Source organism: Carassius auratus, unplaced genomic scaffold (assembly GCF_003368295.1).
Source record: "Carassius auratus strain Wakin unplaced genomic scaffold, ASM336829v1 scaf_tig00007301, whole genome shotgun sequence".
Classification (NCBI taxonomy): Eukaryota; Metazoa; Chordata; class Actinopteri; order Cypriniformes; family Cyprinidae; genus Carassius; species Carassius auratus.
Window position 1 is genome coordinate 585,130 of NW_020523831.1, and position 21,176 is coordinate 606,305.

The window sequence follows — 21,176 nt, forward strand, 5'->3', positions numbered from 1 at the left end:
ATAACTTTTAAGAGTATGATTATTTATAATGCACAATTAATACCATATTAAATCCACTTAATTTACAATGGATTAATGACATGTTGAGTGTTTTTGAGTGTTTCCTGTGAGGTTAATATCAATATTTCTGCAAATGAGCTAGTTGAAGATCAGTTGTAAAACTTTCAAATGAAAAAAGCTAGAGTTTTTTGTAGGTTTTTTTTTTTTACATATATTAAATTACATTTTATTTCGATGGTCCCCTTAGTTTATTGACTATAAGCAGATTTGTAAATAAATGCCAACTAACTCTCATTAGAGTATTCATAGACTTAAATTATGGTTGGTAGAATAAAGTGAAGATACATTACTTAAAGCAGACAAAAGACCACTTATAAACAATAAGACCACATTATAAAGCCTTTTGGTTTTTGTCATTTTAGAGTAAAAACACTAAGTAGATGTATTGAATTACTGTGCCGATCTTAAACAATGGCAAGATATGAGACTTATAATACATTATGGGAAATATAATTCATTGTAATTCATGTGGATGCAACATCTTTGTTGTGTGTTCTAAATCATAATACTCTTAAAAGCTATAACCACAAATAAGTACTGTATAATACATTAAAAAAGTTCTTATGATTATTTATGAGATGATACAACATATTATACGTTTTTTTTTTCAATAATGCATTATTAATTCATTATAATGCCTTAAGAGTCCTAATGCATTATAAATACGGGTTTCTTAGAAAGTGATACCATACCTTTTTAGATATTTAGATTTACAACTTTAATATCATTTCAAACATTATAATGCTTAGCAGATCGATGGTAAAGATAACTTCAAGGATATTCATAGTCATATCGTGGATATTCATAGGTGAATATCATTTCAGTGTGTTATGATCTTTTCAAATGATTCTGACTGAATCACAAACCCATTCATGGCGGTCATAGTTCAGATATTTTGGAGTGGCACCTGGAGTGGACAGTTACACTGTAGTAGTGGCATCATTTTTTTATTCTATTATTCACATTCAGAGTTTAAGAAAATGCCTGTGCATTTTCTTGAAGCATATCCTGAGTCCACTGACTTAATGGAGAGGATAGAGATTCTTTTAGATACTGTGAAGGAAAGGCATTCAGATTAACTATTTTTGTCTTCATTTCAAATTTTGAGTAATAAATCGAATTAATAAACTCATCCCGAATTAAACTGCTTTTATTTTTAGAAAAGCATAATTTTGTTCTCAGTTTAAGTGATGTATTTGTTCATATGAATACTCACACATTGTCTCATCCAGTCATGGACTAAATTTCTCTGGTCTTCGGTTTGGATCGAAAACATCTGTGTGGAAATTGATTACAAAAATATTATTGAATGCATTCTATCTGAAGGATGAGAGACTTAAGATTTTGTTTATTTCTATTGTCACTCCTTTCGTTGGTTTTCATTTACATTCTCTGTGTAAAACGAAATATTATTACAAAAATATTACTAAAGGCATTCCATTTATCAAATAAGTTGTTTTTCAACATGTTCATTCTGTAACACAGATGAAAGACATTTTAAGATATTAACTCACCATATAGAACACATTTTAACGTACACATTTCAACATAATCAGTTCTAAAACTCAAGGATGAAGGATTGAAATACATTCACTCACCATGACACCAACATTTAAATCTTGAGTCCTCGGAACTGACTAGAAAAGAAGACGAGACACAGATGAAATACAATATTTAATGAGCTTATGGTATGAATTAAGACCCAGTGGTTGTCCATTACATAAGAAATGTTATTTCAGAAGCATTAAATACTGTATGTTGACTATTATTTAAGTGATTTTTTTTTTCTTTTTAAAGAGCTCAAATAAACTTAGAGTAGCATGACAGAGCACTTCACTTATAATGGTTAAGATACAAAATAAATTATATTGTCACTCCTGTTTTTGTTTTTCATTTATATATTTTTTTGCATATTTAACATTTTGCAGTGTCATGCATCACAAAATACCTCAGACACTATCTGAGACACTAGCTTCTCTAATTGGCACTGATGGGTTCTTAGCATTGACTTTAAAAAGAACAACAGGACTGTTGAAAGAGAATATTTCACTATATGAAGTTCCTGTAATAGTACAGGCTTGCTTTCAGGTATTGTATTATATTTCAGGTACTCACAGTTAGCAGTAGTGTCTATGCTCTGTCTGTTCATTACTTTCACCTTAACATCAGTGTCCTCTGCCATCATATCTACATTCTCCAGCTCTGTGACATCTGTGATAGAAAAAGTGTATATTTTGAAAGGCACAAAGAAATTTGACTTAAGATTTTTTTTTTTTTTACCTTACCACTGATCTCTTTCTATGGACATATAGCACAATAAGGACTGCTGTATAATGTACAACAGATTGTTAAATACCAATAGGGTGAATGTTTAGTGCATTTAAAGTAAATCACGTCCATATTTTCTAATTACCTTTTGTTTTATGACAAAAGTTATTCAAAACATTAAAACTATAGCTATGACTGTTACTAAACAGGTACTCATTGACAGATCGATACTGCTCACATTTGCCACAATATTTTACGCATGGAAGGTTTTGTTTTTGTATTTGTTTAGTAAAAATAATATGTCTTACCTGACTTTGATGGCACTATTCTTTATCCCTGTTCTGAGTAGAGAGGTGTTACTTGACCGAATTAAGCAACAAGTAGAAGGAAATGCTGACAGAAAAACAAAACAAAACCTTCCTTCCCAAACCTCATGACCAAAACTCGTTTAGCAGGAAGAGTGAACAATGCTTGATTTAAATTAAAAGTCAAACCTATTTAAATATGACCAAATGAATCTGATTAGTAAGCAATGCTTATTTTACTTATTGACTTTTTTTTTCGCAACAGGACTTTTTCAATATAAGGGATCACATTTGTATATAGACATACATCTCTATAACAAATGTTGAAGAAAGACTAAACATTAAAAATATTATATTCATATTATCTTTGCAAGCACATATTTTTTCAGTTCAGTCAATCTTTTTCATTCAAAATTAGCATCAAACAATATAAATATTGTTTGTATAAATAAAGATTAAACTATAAGATTAAAAAAAGAAAATTGCATATCCACTAATTAGGTGGCAATGTTTACTAAAACTGTAACTCGCCATTAAACAAAAGTACGGTACACTTCTTCTTAGTGTCCTTTTCTATGTTGACTTAAGAGATCAGTGAGTTCCAGTTTTGCCTGTGCATTTCTTTGAAGCATACCCTTAGTATGAAAGAGAGAGAGAAAAGACTGTTGATAAAGGATTCAACTACACGATGTAGGCTACAATCGACTATTTATGTCTATTGAATTACAGACGAGGCTTAAGCCTAGACCCAGACTACAGTGTAAATTTGAGCTGTTTTAACTGAAAGAAACTTGCAATGACTGATCTTGAAATATATCAGTGCCCTTGTTTTGTCTAAAGATGCACACAGGTAATGTTTTTTTTTTCTTTTCTTTCTAAGGCATGATTATAAAAATTACTTCAATGTCCTAACTGAACTATGGCCTAATCCTGGCTTAGTCTGGGCCCTGCCTGTGAAACCGGACCATAATGTTAAATTTGCTACTTAAAAGCAGTGAAAATGAGTATGATAGGACAGTTCATTTATAGTGGTCAAAATACAAAACATAAAAACCGTTTTAATTGTAACTTTGTCTTTTTTCACTTATATTCTCTAAATGGAAATGTTTCATTGCTGTTGTTGAAAATATGCAAATTATGAAAATTGGTAGCATCAATGATGTTTTTTATAAATGCTTTTTCAATATATTGATTCTGTGTTCTCACCACACAGAACACCAACAACCTACTGCTAATTATTTAATGACATTACATTTTGCAGTGTCATACACACTACATTCAAATCTTGTAGGATGGAATTGCTCAGTTGTGAGAGATACATGCTTGTCTTATTGGTACTGATGTGTTCCCAGCACTGACTAGAAAAGAAGAACCACAGTACAGTTAAAAGACTTTAATCTATAAAGGTTTACCTTAAAATATGACTCTTAAAGAGTGTCTTTGCTCTGTCTGAGTTTTTCTGTCACATTGACATTAGTGTTGTCTGCCTCTACCATCATGTCCATATTGTGACCTCTGTGATTCAGCTCCTTTGGTGATTTCTGTTTTGAAACAATGTGCAATATTAAAGATACAAATACATTTGACTTGGCTTGAGATTTGAGCTGATCACTGATACTGTATCTCATTCAAGCAGTGCAAGTCAACACCTATGCATATTGTATTCTCTGTTTATAAATTATTAATGATTATACAACAAGAAAAATACAACAATCTGTCAACAAATGCATTGTGGATTTAACCACTTGCAGGTGTGTGTGTGTGTTTAGTTGGTTTTGGCCTTGTAAAAAAATAAATAAAAGTGAAGTGACATACAGCCAAGTATGGTGACTCATACTCAGAAATCATGCTCTGCATTTAACCCATCCAAAGTACACACACACAGCAGTAAACACACACAAACCATGAACACACACCCAGTGCAGTGGGCAGTCATTTATGCTGCAGCACCCGGGGAGCAGTTGGGGGTTCGGTGCCTTGCTCAAGGGCACCTCAGTCGTGGCATTGCCGGTCCGAGATTCAAACCCACAACCCTGGGGTTAGGAGACAAACTCTCTAACCACTAGGCCACGACTTCCCCTAAGACCCCCCAAAAACACGATTTCATGAGTCTGTGTGAATTGTAGTCTCCGTTAGTTGACAGGAGTGACACCAAGTGTGGTCTTCTGCTGCTGTAGCCCATCTGCTTCAGGGTTTGTCGTGTTGTGCGTTCAGAGATGGTATTCTGCATATCTTGGTTGTAACGAGTGGTAATTTGACTTAATGTTGTCTTTCTATCATCTCTAACCAGTTTGCCCATTCTATAATATAAAATTATAAATGTAAAATGTTACCTGATTATTATGGCAGAATTGTCATCACTTAGACTGAGTTAAGCATTCATGAAAATGCATAATTTTTTTTTTTCTTTTTTTAAACATAAAAAAAAAAAAAAAAAAAAAAAAAAAAAAAAATACTCCCTTGACATGACCAAAACTGGTTGATCAGTAAGTAAAACATCAAAGAAAATCTATTTAAGTACACAAAAACGTTTCTTAAGATAAAAACTTAGATTCACTTTTAAGTGTACTAAAAACCATGTTTTAAAACATGGTAGCCATAATGGAATAAATATTTATCTAAAATCACAGAGATTTAATTTGTATTGAATATTTAATAACATTAAATATTCTAATGTTTTGATGTTATTTAAAGAAGAAAGCAAGGGAGAAATTCTTTGATCACTAAAAAGTGAGAACATAAATCATTAGTTTGCTATCAATGCACAATGCCTAACATTCCCAAATGTAATAAAATTTATAAGGCTGCAAAGGTTGTGCAAACATCATGGAAATTCATTGGTCAAAGGTGAGGAAACATCTGCAATCTCAAGCTCCTAAAGGAGATCTGCCATAACACGAGAAAATGGAAGAACATCACACGCAAGGCAATATTTTACCTTTCAAAAGATGACAAATTAAATCTTATTTGCAAAACGGTTTTCAGTTTAAATCCGTTTTCTGTGTAAAAGTAATTTGTGTTTAAGCTGTTTAAATGTAATCGTTGATTATAAGGCCTGTGATCGTGCATTAACAGTCACAATTTCTTTTTCAACATAAAAGTTGTTTTCTCAGTTACACTTTATTTTAAGGTCCAGTTCTCAATATTAACTATGACCTTTGCCTCAATAAACTCCTAATTATATTACTAGTTAATAAGGAAGTTGTTATGTTTAGGTATTGGATTAGGGATGTAGAGCATGGTCATGAAGAATATGTGCTTAAGCACTAATAAACAGCCAATATTCTAGTGATATGCATGTGAATAAGCTACTAGTTAATAGTGAGAATTGGTCCCTATATACTAAAGCGACCTCAGGCGACTGAGGATTTCTCCTTCCTCACTATAAAGGGAAACATATATTTAAACATAATCAGAGAAGTATTTATGATTATAGATGAGGAATGAGAAACAGTGTGAATTTGTACATGTTTTGACTTGTTTCATTTGTTTCATGATTACTTTAATCCTCACACATATTGATCTTCTCTCATCCCACATGATATTTCTGTTTTCTGTCAGAAATGAGATGGGAAGGTGTGATGCTAGCTTCTAATACTGTCATTGTCATTTATTGTAAAGACACACAGACACATGATACGGTTATTAATTGAATATTTCACACACACAATGTCTCAGTATCTCCACATGACATGTATTTGTCATCATTACTAATAGTTTTAGAAATAGGTGCACTTCTTTAAACCGTGGTAAAATATATGCTTCAAAAGTAATAATTAATTATTTGTATTATATGCAATATACTTCGGCAACAATTCATTAAAATTATGAAATAACATCACACTGAATTAAATAGAGGCATGGGCCAATATAATACAACTAGTTGTTATCATTACTAAATCAAACGTGCATTTTTGATAAGATTAATTTATATAAATGTGTGTTTGTTTGGCCTTTGTAAAGTCAATTTCTGCAGTTTGTCTTACCTGACTAAGCGTATGGCGAGCTGTCACGTGCGTTCTTCAAGCACGCAACCGGTGGAAATAAAGAACGCTCGCGTTCTCACGTGACCATTATCCTCTAATCCCGTTTGTCTTGGCCTGTTTGATCATCCTCCACAGGAGGGCGCAGTGACTCACTCTCCCCCCTCTACACTGTCCCAGTCTGGCGTACCAAAACAAATCCTCCATCCTTCCGTGCAATGCGATCCCACACCGCCTTCCGGCTGTTTTAGCAAGTTTGTGTGAGCCAGCCTCTGAGAGTGTTCATAGGAAGACCGAAGTTAATCCGGAGGTACAGACGTGAGGAATGGTGTCCCGGTGTTATTTATGCAGGACAGAGCACCTAAATTACGAGCGACTCACCGGTGTTGTGCCGAACATTAATCCGCGATCGAACGGGCGCTCGTTCCGGTCTAACGTTATCCTGTCCCGACGGACAATACCGAGGTTTGGTTGAGCTCCGATCCCAAACAGCTCTCACACAGGTGTCACAGACAGACTTACGGCTGTTTGAAGTTGACGAAAAGGTGCGTAAAGTGAAATGTTGCGCTTCTGTCTGTGTTTGTGTTTCAGCTGCTTTTCGTCGCGCTGTCTCAGTTGTTCTCCACACTAAAGTGAGTAACGTTAATCAAGCAGGCTAACTAGTCAAATCAGCTAACAAAGAAACCCACATTTCTTTGTTTACATTTCCTACCTTTACCAAATGTACCACGGTAACCACAATATACGCCAAACTACCACAGATACTCTATGTGTTCTCAGGTTCTCTCAGGAAAAGTATTATGGCTATTAGTAGTATTGGAATAGCTTGTCAATAAAATAGAAATAAAACAAAAGTACAAATATTGTGAAAGCTTCTTACTCTGTTAAACCACTGTTGTGTTTTATTTCACCATGCATTAGATGGACATTAAGTTTGAAACATGGTGGTATTTACATTTCTGCATACATTATTCTTTATAGTGTAGAGTTTTTTTTTTTTTTTTTTTTTTTTTTTTTTTTTGCTTAATATAATTGTTATTTCTTTCAGAATAACAATTAGTTGAGTTGATTTCTGGTAGTTGTTAATCAAGTTTTTATCCAGTCAGTCAAGCTGTAGATCAGTTGTTAAGATCTGTGATTTTATTCTTGGTAATATTGTAAGATTGTTTGGATGTCTTACAACATTCTCTGTCAGCTTTGTTCTATTTAGAAACATTTGCATACAGTACATGAGTTTGTCTTTGAAGGGGATGGTATCATCTCACTGCTGGTCAAATGTTTGGGGTTAGTGTTTTTTTTTTTTTTAAGAAATTAATACTTTTAACTAGTAAGGATGCTGTAAATTCATCTAAAGTGAATGTAAAGTCATTTATAATGTTACAATATTAACATAACGTTACAAGGTTTCTTTTTCATAAAAGAATCCTGAAAAAAAATGCATCATGGTTTCCACAAAAAATATGAAGCAATATAACTGATTTCAACAACAATAATAAAAAGAAATGTTTCTTGAGGAGCAAATCAACCTATTAAAATGATTTCTGACAGATCATGCAACTCTGAAGACTTGAGAATTCAGCTTTGCCATCACAGGAATTAAAATAGAAAACAGTGTCTTCTAAAAAAAACTGTATTTTCTAATATATTTTTTAAGGAAATGCAGATTTGGTGAGCATAATAGACTTCTTTCAGAAACATGAACACATTTTGAATGTTAGTATATGTGTGAGCTGTTGATCAAGATAAATTAATCCTAATGAATGGAACCAAATGCAGCATATTCATATATCTTTTCACTTTTTAATATTCACATTTTTCTACGTGATTCCACTTTCCCAGTAGTCTTTCCTAGCTGGTGTGCTTTAAATGATTTTCTGCTGGTTATTTACACACAGATATATGATGACTGGAGTCAGGTGTGTGTTCAGGGGATGAGCTTCATGTGTGTGTGCTGAAAGCCTGCCAGTCCTGTTCATTCATTTGTGCCGTTGCTCCAGTCGAGCATGAAAAGTATTTTCCTTCTGCAGAACTGGCTGAACCAGAGTGTCAATTGAGCGCACACAGACTGAAAAAAAGACAGGAAACACAGTGGTGTAAAAAGGCTTCAGGGCAGTCAGTTGGTTCTTGCTGACTTTTTTTTGCCAGGTTAGTTGAAAGATGGTAAAACTATACATAATATTGTTACATTCTTTCTTAGTGTGTCAATCACGTGTGCTCACTACCCTTTTTGAAATGATTTTTAATTATATGATTATTTTATTTTTAACTTAATCAATTTAATTTATATTTTTATTATAAATTAATAAAAATTATTAACTTTTATTTAAGCAGTTTAAGCAGTTTAAAAAATATATTTTTAGCTCAGAGATTTTCTTTGTAAAGTTAGCTGGAAAGAGGGCGAGGTTTAGAGCGCTGTTGTTGTTGTCGTCATCGAACCACTTGAATGTAAAAGTACTTAGGAATTTAAAGTAAAAGTTAAAGTATGAATACTTTGACAGAATTATACAATAAAATGCAAAATATCTTACCTTAAACATACTAGACTGAAAGTTTAAGACATTTCTGCGTTTCATTGTATTCAATAATTAGATATTATAATAATAATTATTATTATATATTTTTATTTTTACATTTACTGAAATTCAAGACAGTTTGATTTTTGGTTCACCGAAAAATAAGAATTTGCTGAAAATGTACTCTTAGACCAACCAAGACGTAGAGTTTGTTTCTTCATCGGAACAGGTTTGGAGAAATTTAACATTACATCACTTGCTCACCAATGGATCCTCTGCAGTGAATGGGTGCCGTCAGAATCAGAGTCCAAACAGCTGATATAAGAATTAGAATAATCCACACAACTCCAGTCCATCAATTAATGTCTTGTTAAAGTTAAAAGCTGTGTGGTTGTAAGAAACATTCATCATTAAGGTATTTTAACTTTAAACCATCGCTTTTGGCTAAAATATCAGTCTGTAATGTGTTGATTTCTTGTGGATTATTTTAATGTTTTTATCAGCTGTTTGGACTCTCATTCTGAGGGCACCCATTCACTGCAGATGATCCATTGATGAGCAAGGGATCCTAAATTTCTCCAAATCTGTTCTAATGAAGAAACAAGCTCATCTACGGATGAGTCATCTTGGATGGCCAAAAAAAAACAAAATCGTCTGCAAATCAAAATTTTTGAGTGAACTATTCCTTTAAAGTACTTTGATGTACAAATACAAAGCAACCTTTGTGTCCTGAGTATGTAAAGCTGTACCGATAACCTGAAATCTGTTACCTAAAATTGTTTAATGTTAAATTAAGCAGCAGCTGTTTTTTGACACTTGTATATTTAGTATATAAAATACTTTCTTCACACTCAAGTCAAGTTCGTCTTCAACAGTGGTCCATTAAATCATTTAAAATGTACCGCTTTAGGACAAAGACTCTGTTGTGAGACTGATGTGATGTCTCTTCACAAGCATGATTGACCATAGTTTTTGCCATTTACTTTTTACTCAAGTAGTAACATTCACTGTAACAAGAGCTCAGTATTTGTCTGATGATAAATTTACCTCATGGTGATCAATGGCATATTTACCTTGTACTTGTAGTGTCTAAATTAAACTGAAAGGAGTAAAAAGTGACCTGGGTGGTGTATGGGCGATACTAATACCCCTCTCTTTGGTCTAAACTTTTACGTCCTTATAAATAAAAATGAAAATAAACCCAGTGAAAAAGATGTTATCATCAGTAAGTTAGAAAGGACACTTTACACCCTGGGTGTGTTATGTTATGTATGGTTGGGTAATTGTGAATAATCTGCAAGCATGTTTCTCGTTAATTTTTCTTCTTTATCTCTCTGTATAGGGCTCCTAAAGCCATTAAATCTTTATGGTATTGGAGAACAGTAATTTCCATTTGATAACTGCACAATGGATATGATTATCTTTGTGAACCCAGTTACTCTTTGATTCTGCCACTCCTAGTTGAAGAACATGTTTAACGTCGAGCAGAGTCACTCGATTTATGGTCTGATTTTCTCAAGATCTCTGTCAGCTTCTTCTTAAGTGACAGTTGTTGATATTTACAGCCTTGGTTTATGTTCCAAGAGCTTGACTGTGTGGTGCAGAATTGATTTGATGGTGAAGGTCAGGCCATCGTTTTGAGACCAGGTTCAACATGGTGGGAAAGTTTTGCAAGTTGAGTGCTGTATACAAATTTAATTGGTAGCACTGAAATCTTTCATGCTCGCAAAAAAAAAAAAAAAAAAGTAGTGCGTGCCCATCACCAAACAAGAATCAGGTTTATGTGGACCTAGTAGTTGATATATTTCATTAGATATAGATTGAATGATAGTGATTTCTTCTGTATATACAATTGAGTGGGGGAAATAAATATCTGGTAATATTTTACAAAACAAACAAATCAACTAAATGTATATATTATACATATATAATATTATATTTTATCGAAATATTATTTAAATAATATTTTATCTAAAGAATATAAAGCTTTTCTTTAGGCTCATTATAAAAATGTTTTGTACTGTGGGTCTAATATTAGTGTAATGTGGAATCTGATATATTTAATAATCAACAATTAAAACCATAAATGTGAAAAAAGCTGGATCATGTTTGTGTGTAAACGTGTCTCCACGGGATGCCAGAAGCGACTTCCCTAAACACTCAAGCTGTAGATGTTAAACATTCCAGCTGCAGAGTCATTTCCTGTCAACAAGCGACGGCCAGTCCGTGCACTCAGACCAGGATCCTCCTCCTTTCCTTACTTTGCAGTCGTTCTCCCTCTTTCTGTTCATCTGTCGGCCGTCCCCCTCCTTCCATGTCACTACTTCTGTCCCCCTTGCGCAACCACACAGCTAAGATTTCACTACCGGAGACATATCAAATGTGTCGGTTTTCTTGGTATTCTGTAGATGTAGGTCAAGTGCTGGTAAATATCTGGCTTCGATCAGTGTGTCTGCTTTCTTGGTGTTCATTTGTTTGTAAAAGAGACTGATGAATCTAATTTCCATGTTGCATAATTGTGTTGCTCTCGGATACGTATTTGTGTGGTTGAATCTGTGCGAAGTCTCAAATCTTTTTAACATTCTCGTTTGACTTTTCAATTATGATATTGAACGATTTCTAGTACAAACTGTATCATTGACAACAAGTTTACGTGTGTATATGTGTGCATGTGTGGAGACCCCTTAAAGTAACTGTGTCTGACCATGCTGTATTCCCTGCAACAGAGTCTGGCTCCGCCTCCTCTCCGTATGATATGACATCACTCTGCGGTTACCACAGAAACCAGGGCTCCACTGCAGACGGTTGACAGCCAAGCAGGTGAGTTATTATTGTGGTGTTGGAAAACTGCAGACAAAGCACAATTTGTTTACTGCAAGGGGAGGCATGGCAAACGCATGTGCATTTACACGGGTAGGTGAATGTGTTATGAATCACGTTTGTTTACCGTGTAAAATCTAAGTGTATGTGTGCTGTAAAAGTCTGCGTGCCCATCTAAGTGTGAACAAGTGTTTGTAATAGTGCACAGCTTCCAAGAGCGACATGTGTACTGCATTAGCAAATATGGCTCTCTGGATCCTCCTGTGAATTCCTTTTGCTTGATGTGTATTTGCCTGTAGTAGCAGGATTTTTAAGCACAGACAGTCTCAGTCTGGACTCCTAATTCAGCAAATTGATCCCACCCTTCTGAGCAATGTCTAATCATGCTGACTTAATACACCCGTACACACACGCACTCTCACGGTGTGATTAATGATGTGTCATTAAAGCGTTCGATGTGCTCTTCTGAGTCCTGTATCTGCCAAGGCAAAGTCCACAGCAGAGGAGAGGAAAAGAACCGCTTCATAAACACACCCCACCACAACAACATTTCTGAGAACACTGTTTGCAGTATGAAATGATAGTGCAGAGATTCTGCTCAGCGTGCTGGATTTTAGACAGTGCTTAAATTGGCCAGTGGTTTCAACTGACTACAGACTTTTCCCGCCAACCTAAAGGAGGGTTCAGCTGAGTTGAGCTATGAAAAGGCAACTCAATATAATTTTCAATAAGAGCCCGTGATTTCTGGTGACATGAGTGACAGTTGGCAGTGAAACAATGTTTGAGCCGAGCGTAACTTTATGCAAATGAGCAGCGAAAAGATTTGGCAACAAACAAATGGAGTGCAGGAAGAGATCTGTCGCCACATACAGTTAAACACCTGACAGTTTAGGACTGCCTTCTATAAACAGACAGCCTAGTGATCTATAATTCGCTGTCAGAAAAAAAGAGACTAATTTAAGTGATTGTTCGCAAACTCTGGAATTTTTTTTTCTTGTTTCAGGTGGCAAAATGTCTGCCCAGGTTGAGGTTGATGCTGGGCGCCCATGTGTGGTTGGGAGTCGTCTGCACCTTAGCCCTCTCATAGACTCTAGCAATAAGAGCTTGGTGGAAAGTTCAGATGGCACCCAGGGGCAAATTATTATTCCCTCAGAGCCTAACAAACCTGTTCCAGGCCCCAAGCCCAGACTCACCCCAAAACCTTTCACGGTGGAGAAAAATCCTGCTTTACGCTCCATTTTTGCTCCAAAAACACATCCAAAACCAAAACCTGAATCCAGTCAACCAGTTTCCTCCAAACCAGTCCTGTCTAGCACACCTAAACCACAGCCAGCCAGTAAACCCAGTCTACCAACTGCCTTTAAAACAGGACCGAAGCCCAGCGGACAAACAAACAAACCTGTAGCACAACCCTTTAAACCAGCACCTACCATCAACTCTACTGATTCCAACAAATTAAGAACAACCCAAACTAGGGACGTGCCGAGAAGAACAATCGTTGGAGCCACACCAGCTCGACCCAAAACCGTTGGTCAGGCCTCCACTCCTGGTGCTGAATGGCCTTTTGCTCCTCGGAAAAAACAACCCAGCCCTTCAATCACTCGTGCTAAATCAATGGGCTTCCTATCAGAGGTCGGACTGAATGATGAGGACAGTAAGGAGGATTCAGGTGCCAAGGCTGAGAGTTCTCCAACTGTTCTTCGCCCCCAATCTAAAGGTTCAAGACCCAGACCGGTTTCAGCTGTGTTCCTCCAAAACCCCACTAAGTCCGAGTCTCAGGTTGTGCCCCCTACACCTGCTCCTCGTTGGACAAAGGGACGACCCCTTTCATCTGACCTTACCTCAAAGTTTGAGTCAATTGGGCTGTCCCTAAACCGGCGACCTGCCAAGGAGGATGGCAAAGAAAACACTCCTCAAAAGCCAGAGGGTGCTGTAGCTGAGACTCAAGCGAAAGAACAGGGTGCTGAAAAGGCAGAAGGGCCAAATAAGCCCCCTGTGGTTGAGAAAAGGACTCAACAGATTGAATCGAAAGATGAGGACTCAAAGAAAGACTCTAAACCTGAGGATACAGGAAGTAGCAGTATAAAGAGACGCATCAGCCTGCTCTTGGACTCTTCTTCCTCCTCCTCCTCAGTGGCACGTGTGGATACTCCAGGGACTGAGCCTCTTTCACCGGGGCTGTCTGTCTCTGATACTGATGGAGCGGTGGGGGTGAAACAGCGAATCAAAGAACTGACCGAAGAAGTGCCTACTGCGCTGTCACCACCCCAGAAGCCACAATGTAAGCCACGTAACCTAGTATCTGGACGCGCTAAAAGGTAAGGTCCAATGGTTTTCAACAGTCATTATTAGAGTTGTATTTATGTTAATCAGTTATCAGCTTCATGTTGTATGCAAATATGCGTAAACTGTAATAGTTAATATGCACACTTTTGCAGTATTTTTACTGCCTTCGTGTTTTTAAACATGAGTTTCAGCTGTAACAATGGCATTCAAGCATTTCTGTGGGAATAAAATAGATGTGGTGGGCAACATCTCTTTTACTTCCTGACAAAGAAGGTTACTTCCTGACAAAGAAGGAAGTAAAATGAAGCATTTTATTACTAGTGCAAAAAGTAAAGCATCTGCATTATGTGCAAAAAAGTGAGTCTTTATGTTTATGTATGTGCTGTTACAGATTATTCAGAAAATTGTAAATATGTCTCGCATACCCTTTTTTCCCTCAAAAGTACACAAATATGTAATAATACTAATTACTATCATAATTCAAAATCTTTGCTCTGAAAATCAAAGCAATAGTATTATATATGTGACCCTGGACCACAAAACCAGTCTTAGGGTGTACTCACACTAGCCAGTTTCGCATGCAGTGTGAGCGCTAACCGTGCCGGAGCACGGAAAAGGACGCGTTGCGTCACGGTTTTGCGACGCTTCAAAATAAACATGGCAGGGAAAGGGTCGCTTTGGTCTACGGCAGAGGTGCAAAACGCATAAAAACGAAAAACTGCAAAGTCCTTGCTGCACTTCAGCTGGTACCTTGCAAACATCCTCATATGAGCAGCACGATTACGTGAAAATTTTCGCGCCACTAAGGCGACACATCTGTTTAACAACAGGCTGTGAGAGGGCTGTGGACCAAACGACACAAAATTATCCACAAAGAAAACAGATCGATGGACTCCATTGTGTTTAGAGAGCGTCGCTCTTCCTGTTTATCCCGAAACCGTCGCACCATAATGACGTAAGCGTGCTCCGGCACGAATGCTGAAACCCTATATCTGAGTGCAGGCCAGAGGGGGAGTGGGCAGGGGGGACAATGAGCGTGCAAAACAATCTAAATACTGAGAAAATCACCTTTAACGTTGTCCAAATTAAGTTCTTAACAATGCATATAACTAATTAGAAATTAAATTTTTTATATATTTACGGTAGGAAATTTACTAAATATCTTAATGGAACATGATCTTAACTCAATAGCTTAATGCTTTTTGCCACAAAAGAAAAAATTATCATTTTGACCCATACAATGTTTTTTTTTTGGCTATTGCTACAAATATACCCCAGCGACTTAAGACTGGTGTTGTGGTCCAGGGTCACATACAGTATCTGTTTCCAATTATTCTGATTTGTTTACAGATTTGAGGCAGAGCCTGAAAGCCATAGTTCCTATGAGCTCAAAAGCCCCCAGCAGGCTGAAGAAGATCTCAGCAAAAAGGTATGGGAATTTGAAACACTGCTAATAATCAAACTTCCAAAAATAAAACATCTTTGCAAAGTGCAGTAAGGTATGCTTTGTGTTTAGAAGTTTTCAATGAAAAATTTTAACATTTTAATATATATATTTTTTTAAACAAATGACACCAGAGTATAACTTTAATTGCCTATGAAAGTCTATCGCAATTAATTTAACTTATAGTAATTGCCCGCTTTCCATTTCCTGTAACATTTGTGGCAGAAAGCCCTGCCTAATGCTTTAAAAGAAGAAACATGTGTTTGAATATTTGATATTGTTTTTCTGCATTTTTCATTAATACAGAAAACATGTAGCTTTTTATACTCAGAGATTTGTATTTGTGTTCTTACTCCAAGAGATTTTTTTTCTATGCTAGTCATGTGTTTGATAAAGTAAAACAATATATTGTTAAGTAAATAGAAAATTCCTTTTGAAAGAGGGCCTTTATGACATTTGTAACAGTAACTGCCCTACTGTGGTCATAGCCTCAAAATAAATGTTGATCACTCTTTAAAAAATAAAAAATAAAATAAAAATAAGAGAGAGAGAGAAGAATAGAGGAATAACAAATGAGGTTGAAAAAGGCACTTCTGATGTCACGGAAGGTGCGGCACTCCAAAGACGTGTAACCTGAGTTGTAGCATTAGTCATATAGTTATTATGAAACATGCACGCTTCGAAGGGAGTGGGGGTGAGAAAGGTCAGTTTGTGAGAGAAGAGGACGCTTTGATTATGGACCGTTCATGCCCAACCCTGCTTTATGAGCTTTGACAAAGAGCATACAGATCCCGTATCACTGTTCTCAGTCACACGCGTCAAGCTCCTCTCCCTTTTCATGTGCCCTTAATGTTTGCTTCTGTCTGCATCCCCTCTTTGCAGTACTTTCTCTGTTTATTAAAGCTTTTTTTAGTACAGTTCTTCACATATCAGTTTTTTTCATCTGTCATTAACTAGTACTTCCTCCTTTTGTTATTTTCTTATACCCTTCTCTGTAAAATAATAACTTAGATAAGTAATTTGCAAGATTTGACAATCTGTTGTTTATTCAAATAAGTCTGTATTGCGTTTTCTTTGTGGCTGATTTGCCCTTTGGAGTACAAACGTAATATATTCCTTTTCAAACTTTGCCTCTAAATCAGTCATGTAATACACATAATGCACACAGACGCCCACTGTAATGATAGCTCATATATGAGCAAAGAAAACGTTACCTCTAAATGCCATACCTGTCAGCGAAAGCTATAATTACACGTGGGGCAAAGGCTGCTTCTTAAAGAATCACAGTTGTAGACAGAGCTCAACTAGTCTGACTGAAAGTCGATCCAAATTCTGGGTTCTTGCATACCCATGAAAGAAACCGAGACAAAGAAAGGAATCAATAGCTGATTTTCATCACCCTGGTTTTATGCACATTTTGAAGTGTCGCATCAGAATCGAGTGATGGAAATGCTGAATTTAAAATAAAAATGCTTTAATTCAAAAAAAAAGTTTTTAAGCTCACTTGAGGTGGTTTTTGACTTGTGCGATAAAGGGTTAATGCGAATAATGGGAGATGTAAATGCATTTTGCAAATAAATTCCTCCAAGTGCATCAAAAAAGGCATGTGACTTTGCGCTATGGGATGGTAAATCCAGACTAACCAACAGACAGATCTTGTTCCACATCATCTGAAATGTTATATGGTAATTTGGAAATGCCCGAGCAAAGTCTGTCTTCAAAGAATTGTATAACTGCTGTATAATTGCCTCCCAGAACTGTTAAACAACTGCATTCACAAACATCAGCATCCACCTCCGAAAGTTCTGAGGTGCAAGTAATTTATTATATAGGAAAATTGTTAAATTCAGTAGCGTCTCCTACTTTCTTAGTGATGTGTAGTGCCAGTTTATAAGGAAGTGGCGATTTTGTTTTCTTTGACTCATTGGATGGAAGCAGTGCTTGTTCGCAAATGTTTTGTGCGATATTCCAATTTTGCGCATAAGTTAAATTCACAACTTTGGATGGAATACTGGCTAAAGGCAAGGGAAATCATGTAAAAAATATACTTAATTGTATTTTTATTTTATTTTCTAGTTTGATTTCTCCACGAGTGAAGGGAAGTTCACCAAACAGGAGGAGAGGAAAGCACCATCACTGGGTGTTCAAGACTTGCCTACCAGTTTTGAAAGTGATGGAGTGCAAACAGTACGAGCGTCTATGTTTGACCATGTGGTGGAGAGGCATAATGTTCAAATGATGGAGGATAACATTTCACAAGAGCCAAGAGCACAGCAGGAAAGCACAATTAAACCCATGCCAAGACGAAACCACTCTTTGCGTATTCAAGATAACACCTTTAAAGCTCTTGAAGATTATGATTCTGGTAGTTTGGTCAAAGCAACCTATAGAGAACAGGTCTCTCCTTCCAGCCCTGTACGTGCGGACCATGTATTTGACACTGTGGCTGTGTTTGGAGAGAGCCATGCTTTTAGTGAAGTTTTGCCAACCGCTTCGCTTGAGGACAGAGCTCTCACACTGCGTTCTAAGCGATCAGTTCCTCCACGTAAAGAGGACAGACCTACTCATGAGATAAGTAACCCGCTAAAAGATGACACAGCCACTCCACGTTACCTCAGAGTTGGGGCATTACACAAATTGACTACCACAGAGGCAGACAGAGAGATTGAATCTCAGAGGGAGCAACAGAGAGAGATGTTGAGAAAGATGGAAGAAGAGATACAGAGACAGACGGAATTGCACATGGCTGCAGCAGCAGCATTGGAGGAAGAGGAGGAAGATAGTGAAGCAGAAATGAAGAAACCGTTAGAAACACAAAGAGACGGAGAAAGGGAACGAGAGGAAGTTGCAGCACCCAAACGGCCTAAGATGTTAGAAGCAGAAGAACAAATGAACAAACCTAGAGCCACTTACTTTGCTCTGACTGGTCAGATTCAAGAGCCTGTGCATCAAGGTGAAAGAGTGGATGAGGAAGCAATCTTAGGGAGAGTTAAACGAAGTATGGTGGGTGGAGAGGACAGAGGGATGAAGGAGGTTCCATTTGATGATTTCACTGTTAGATTAGGGCAGTGGGGTCCTCAGAATCCAGTTGCTTCATTCAGAAGAAATCCTTCATTGGAAGCTGCAATGCAGAGAGATTTGCAAGAGGAACAGCATAAAAAGGACACTGGACTAAGAACAGATCACATATTACAAGAAAGGGAACGGCAAAAAACAGACAGGGATGAGTTGGAAAAAGAGAGACAAAGAAAAGAGTTTGAAAAGGTGATGAAACTGAGAGATTTGGAGATAAAGAAACAAAAAATTGAAAGGGAGAAAAGGAGAGAAGTTGAGAAACAGAAAGAGAAAGAGAGACAAAAAGAGTTGGAAAGACAGAGGGAGTTGGAGAGACAAAGGGAAATTGAACAACAGAGACGAGAAAAGGAGCGACAGAAACAAATTGAATATGAGCGAATGAAGGCTGCAGAAAAAGAACTAGATCAGCAGAGGGAGTTGGAGAGACAAAGGGAAATTGAACAACAGAGACGAGAAAAGGAGCGACAGAAACAAATTGAATATGAGCGAATGAAGGCTGCAGAAAAAGAACTAGATCAGCAGAGAGAGTTTGAGAGGCAACGACAAAAAGAGTTTGAGCGAGAGAAAGAGAGAATGCTCGAACAAGAGATGCTGAAGATTCGAGAATTTGAAAAACAGAAGGAGATGCTGGAGCTTGAGAGACAAAGGGAAATTGAAAGGCGAAAGCACAGAGAACTTGAAAAACAAAGAGAAATGGAGAGGCTTAAGGAGTTCGAAAGACAGCGAGATTTGGAGAGGCAGCGAGAGTTGGAGAAACAGAAAGAGCAAGAGAGGGAAAGACAGAGATGGTTGGAAAGGCAGAAAGAATTGGACAGGCAAAGGGAACTTGAGAGGCAACAAGAGTTGGAGAGACAACAGGAAATTGAAAGACAGAGGGAGACTGAAAGGCAGAAAGAACTTGAAAGACAGAAGCAGAGAGAGCTTGAGATTGAGATATGGAAGCGGCAGAGAGTAGAGGAGAGAGAGGCTAAAAAAGAGCTTGAAGAACTTGAGAGGATCAAGGAGCTAGAGAGACGACAGCTTCTTGATTTTGAGTTGCAGAGACAGCGGGAAAGACAACTCCAGCAAGAGCAAGTGAAACAGAGATCAAAAAAAGAGCGAGAAGAGAGACAACAGAACCCTGAAAGGCAGAGAGGAGCAGAACGACATCGGATGGAGACTGAGCAAGAGAAGTCTATACCTACATCTCCACTTCGGCCTAAAGTTCTTGATCTGGATGCAATGTCCCTTGGTTTTAGGAGTGGTCGAGACAGCCATGAGAATAGCCCCACAGCTCGATGGAAGCAGCCCTCATTTCTTCCTGCTGAGCTTTACAAACCTGCCATCTTAGACATTGATTCATTCAGGAGTCAAACCCAACCTGATTCCTTCCCTTTAACTGGATTTGCAGGTTTGGAGTCAGGAGGTGTTGGTTCAGTGATTCAAGCTCGCCCACAGGCCACACAGCCAAATGTTCTCAAACCCCAAACACCATCCCAATTTCAGTCTCCTCCTCAGTCCCAGTTTCACCCTCAGTCCCAGGCTTTCTTCCAGCCCCCCCCTGCAGAACGTATGAGAACTCAACTCCCGCCACCTCTGCAACCTCAAATTCTGCATCAAACCCAACCTCATTCACAGCCCTCTGCTACAGAAAGACCTAAGCCACAAACCCACTCATTGATTGAGACCTCAGATTGGGCCTTTGTGGCTCAGCAGCCCATCTCAGCTTTGCCCCATGGGCAAACTAATGCTTGGGGACATACTCAAGCAGAGCTGGCTGTAGATGAGCCCCTTTGGGTACAAGCCATGGGAGGATCCAGAAGACCAATTAGCACCAGACCTGGTGGCCTTGATCAACAACTCTTGCGTCATGAGGATAGAGGTTTAAGTAACGTTTTGACACCCAGTTCAACCTCTTCCATGAGTCCAGTCTCTATTCCTGTACAGCATCCCACTCTTGCACCATCCATGGTTCCAATTCAAACACCTGTGTCGACTGCCCAACCAGGTTTTGGACCCTCTGTAGCCCCTACAATGACCCCAGAGAGACGCTGGACCTCAGCACCTTTGAATGTAGGGTCAAGTGGAGCTTTGGTTTCTTCTCCCAAAACGCCAGTAGCTAAGAAAGAGACTCCTGTACCCACTAGTCACGTTGCAAATATCTCTGTCACCGATCCTATGTGGAGCCCAAACTGGGAGCTGGCATCTCAGGGACAGAGAGAGAACCGAGCCTCACACAGGGACAAAATACAACAGGTGAGGAAGAACACACTCTGGCATAGATGTTTGCACACACACATTCCCACCGTATTGTCTTTTTGTGTGTGTGTTGTGTTGTGTTAGCATAGTATTGACATTGGTCAGTTGAATTGCAGAATCACCTTGATCAGATATTGTGTCAGCAGGTCCCTAGTTGTGTTGTATTGTTTCTTTTGAATTATTT

At 37.6% G+C, this 21,176-nt stretch overlaps 1 protein-coding gene and 1 long non-coding RNA gene across 7 annotated transcripts in view; one reads left to right on the top strand and one right to left on the bottom strand.

The window, feature by feature from the left end:
- Nucleotides 1-429: 429 nt before the first annotated feature.
- LOC113071431 (uncharacterized) lies at nucleotides 430-3,171 on the bottom strand. The gene is made up of 5 exons (XR_003280089.1): nucleotides 2,637-3,171; nucleotides 2,176-2,271; nucleotides 1,659-1,697; nucleotides 1,277-1,336; nucleotides 430-1,113 (listed from the first exon to the last, which is right to left on the bottom strand). It is a non-coding gene; the product is annotated as an uncharacterized LOC113071431 (long non-coding RNA).
- A 3,493-nt stretch (nucleotides 3,172-6,664) lies between these two features.
- Nucleotides 6,665-21,176, top strand: part of LOC113071429 (zinc finger CCCH domain-containing protein 13) — a 40,402-nt gene continuing 25,890 nt past the window's right edge. Inside the window, exons 1-6 of one of the 6 annotated variants that reach the window (XM_026244789.1) lie at nucleotides 6,665-7,161; nucleotides 11,856-11,949; nucleotides 12,953-14,267; nucleotides 15,586-15,664; nucleotides 17,756-19,157; nucleotides 19,269-20,989. In XM_026244789.1, the coding sequence (XP_026100574.1) occupies nucleotides 12,961-14,267; nucleotides 15,586-15,664; nucleotides 17,756-19,157; nucleotides 19,269-20,989 (4,509 nt within the window). In that variant the 5' untranslated portion in view covers nucleotides 6,665-7,161; nucleotides 11,856-11,949; nucleotides 12,953-12,960. Of the gene's footprint in view, nucleotides 7,162-8,617; nucleotides 8,762-11,433; nucleotides 11,555-11,855; nucleotides 11,950-12,952; nucleotides 14,268-15,585; nucleotides 15,665-17,755; nucleotides 20,990-21,176 lie in introns of those variants that run through there. The other 5 variants (XM_026244791.1, XM_026244788.1, XM_026244785.1 and 2 more) reach the window with 5 other exon arrangements.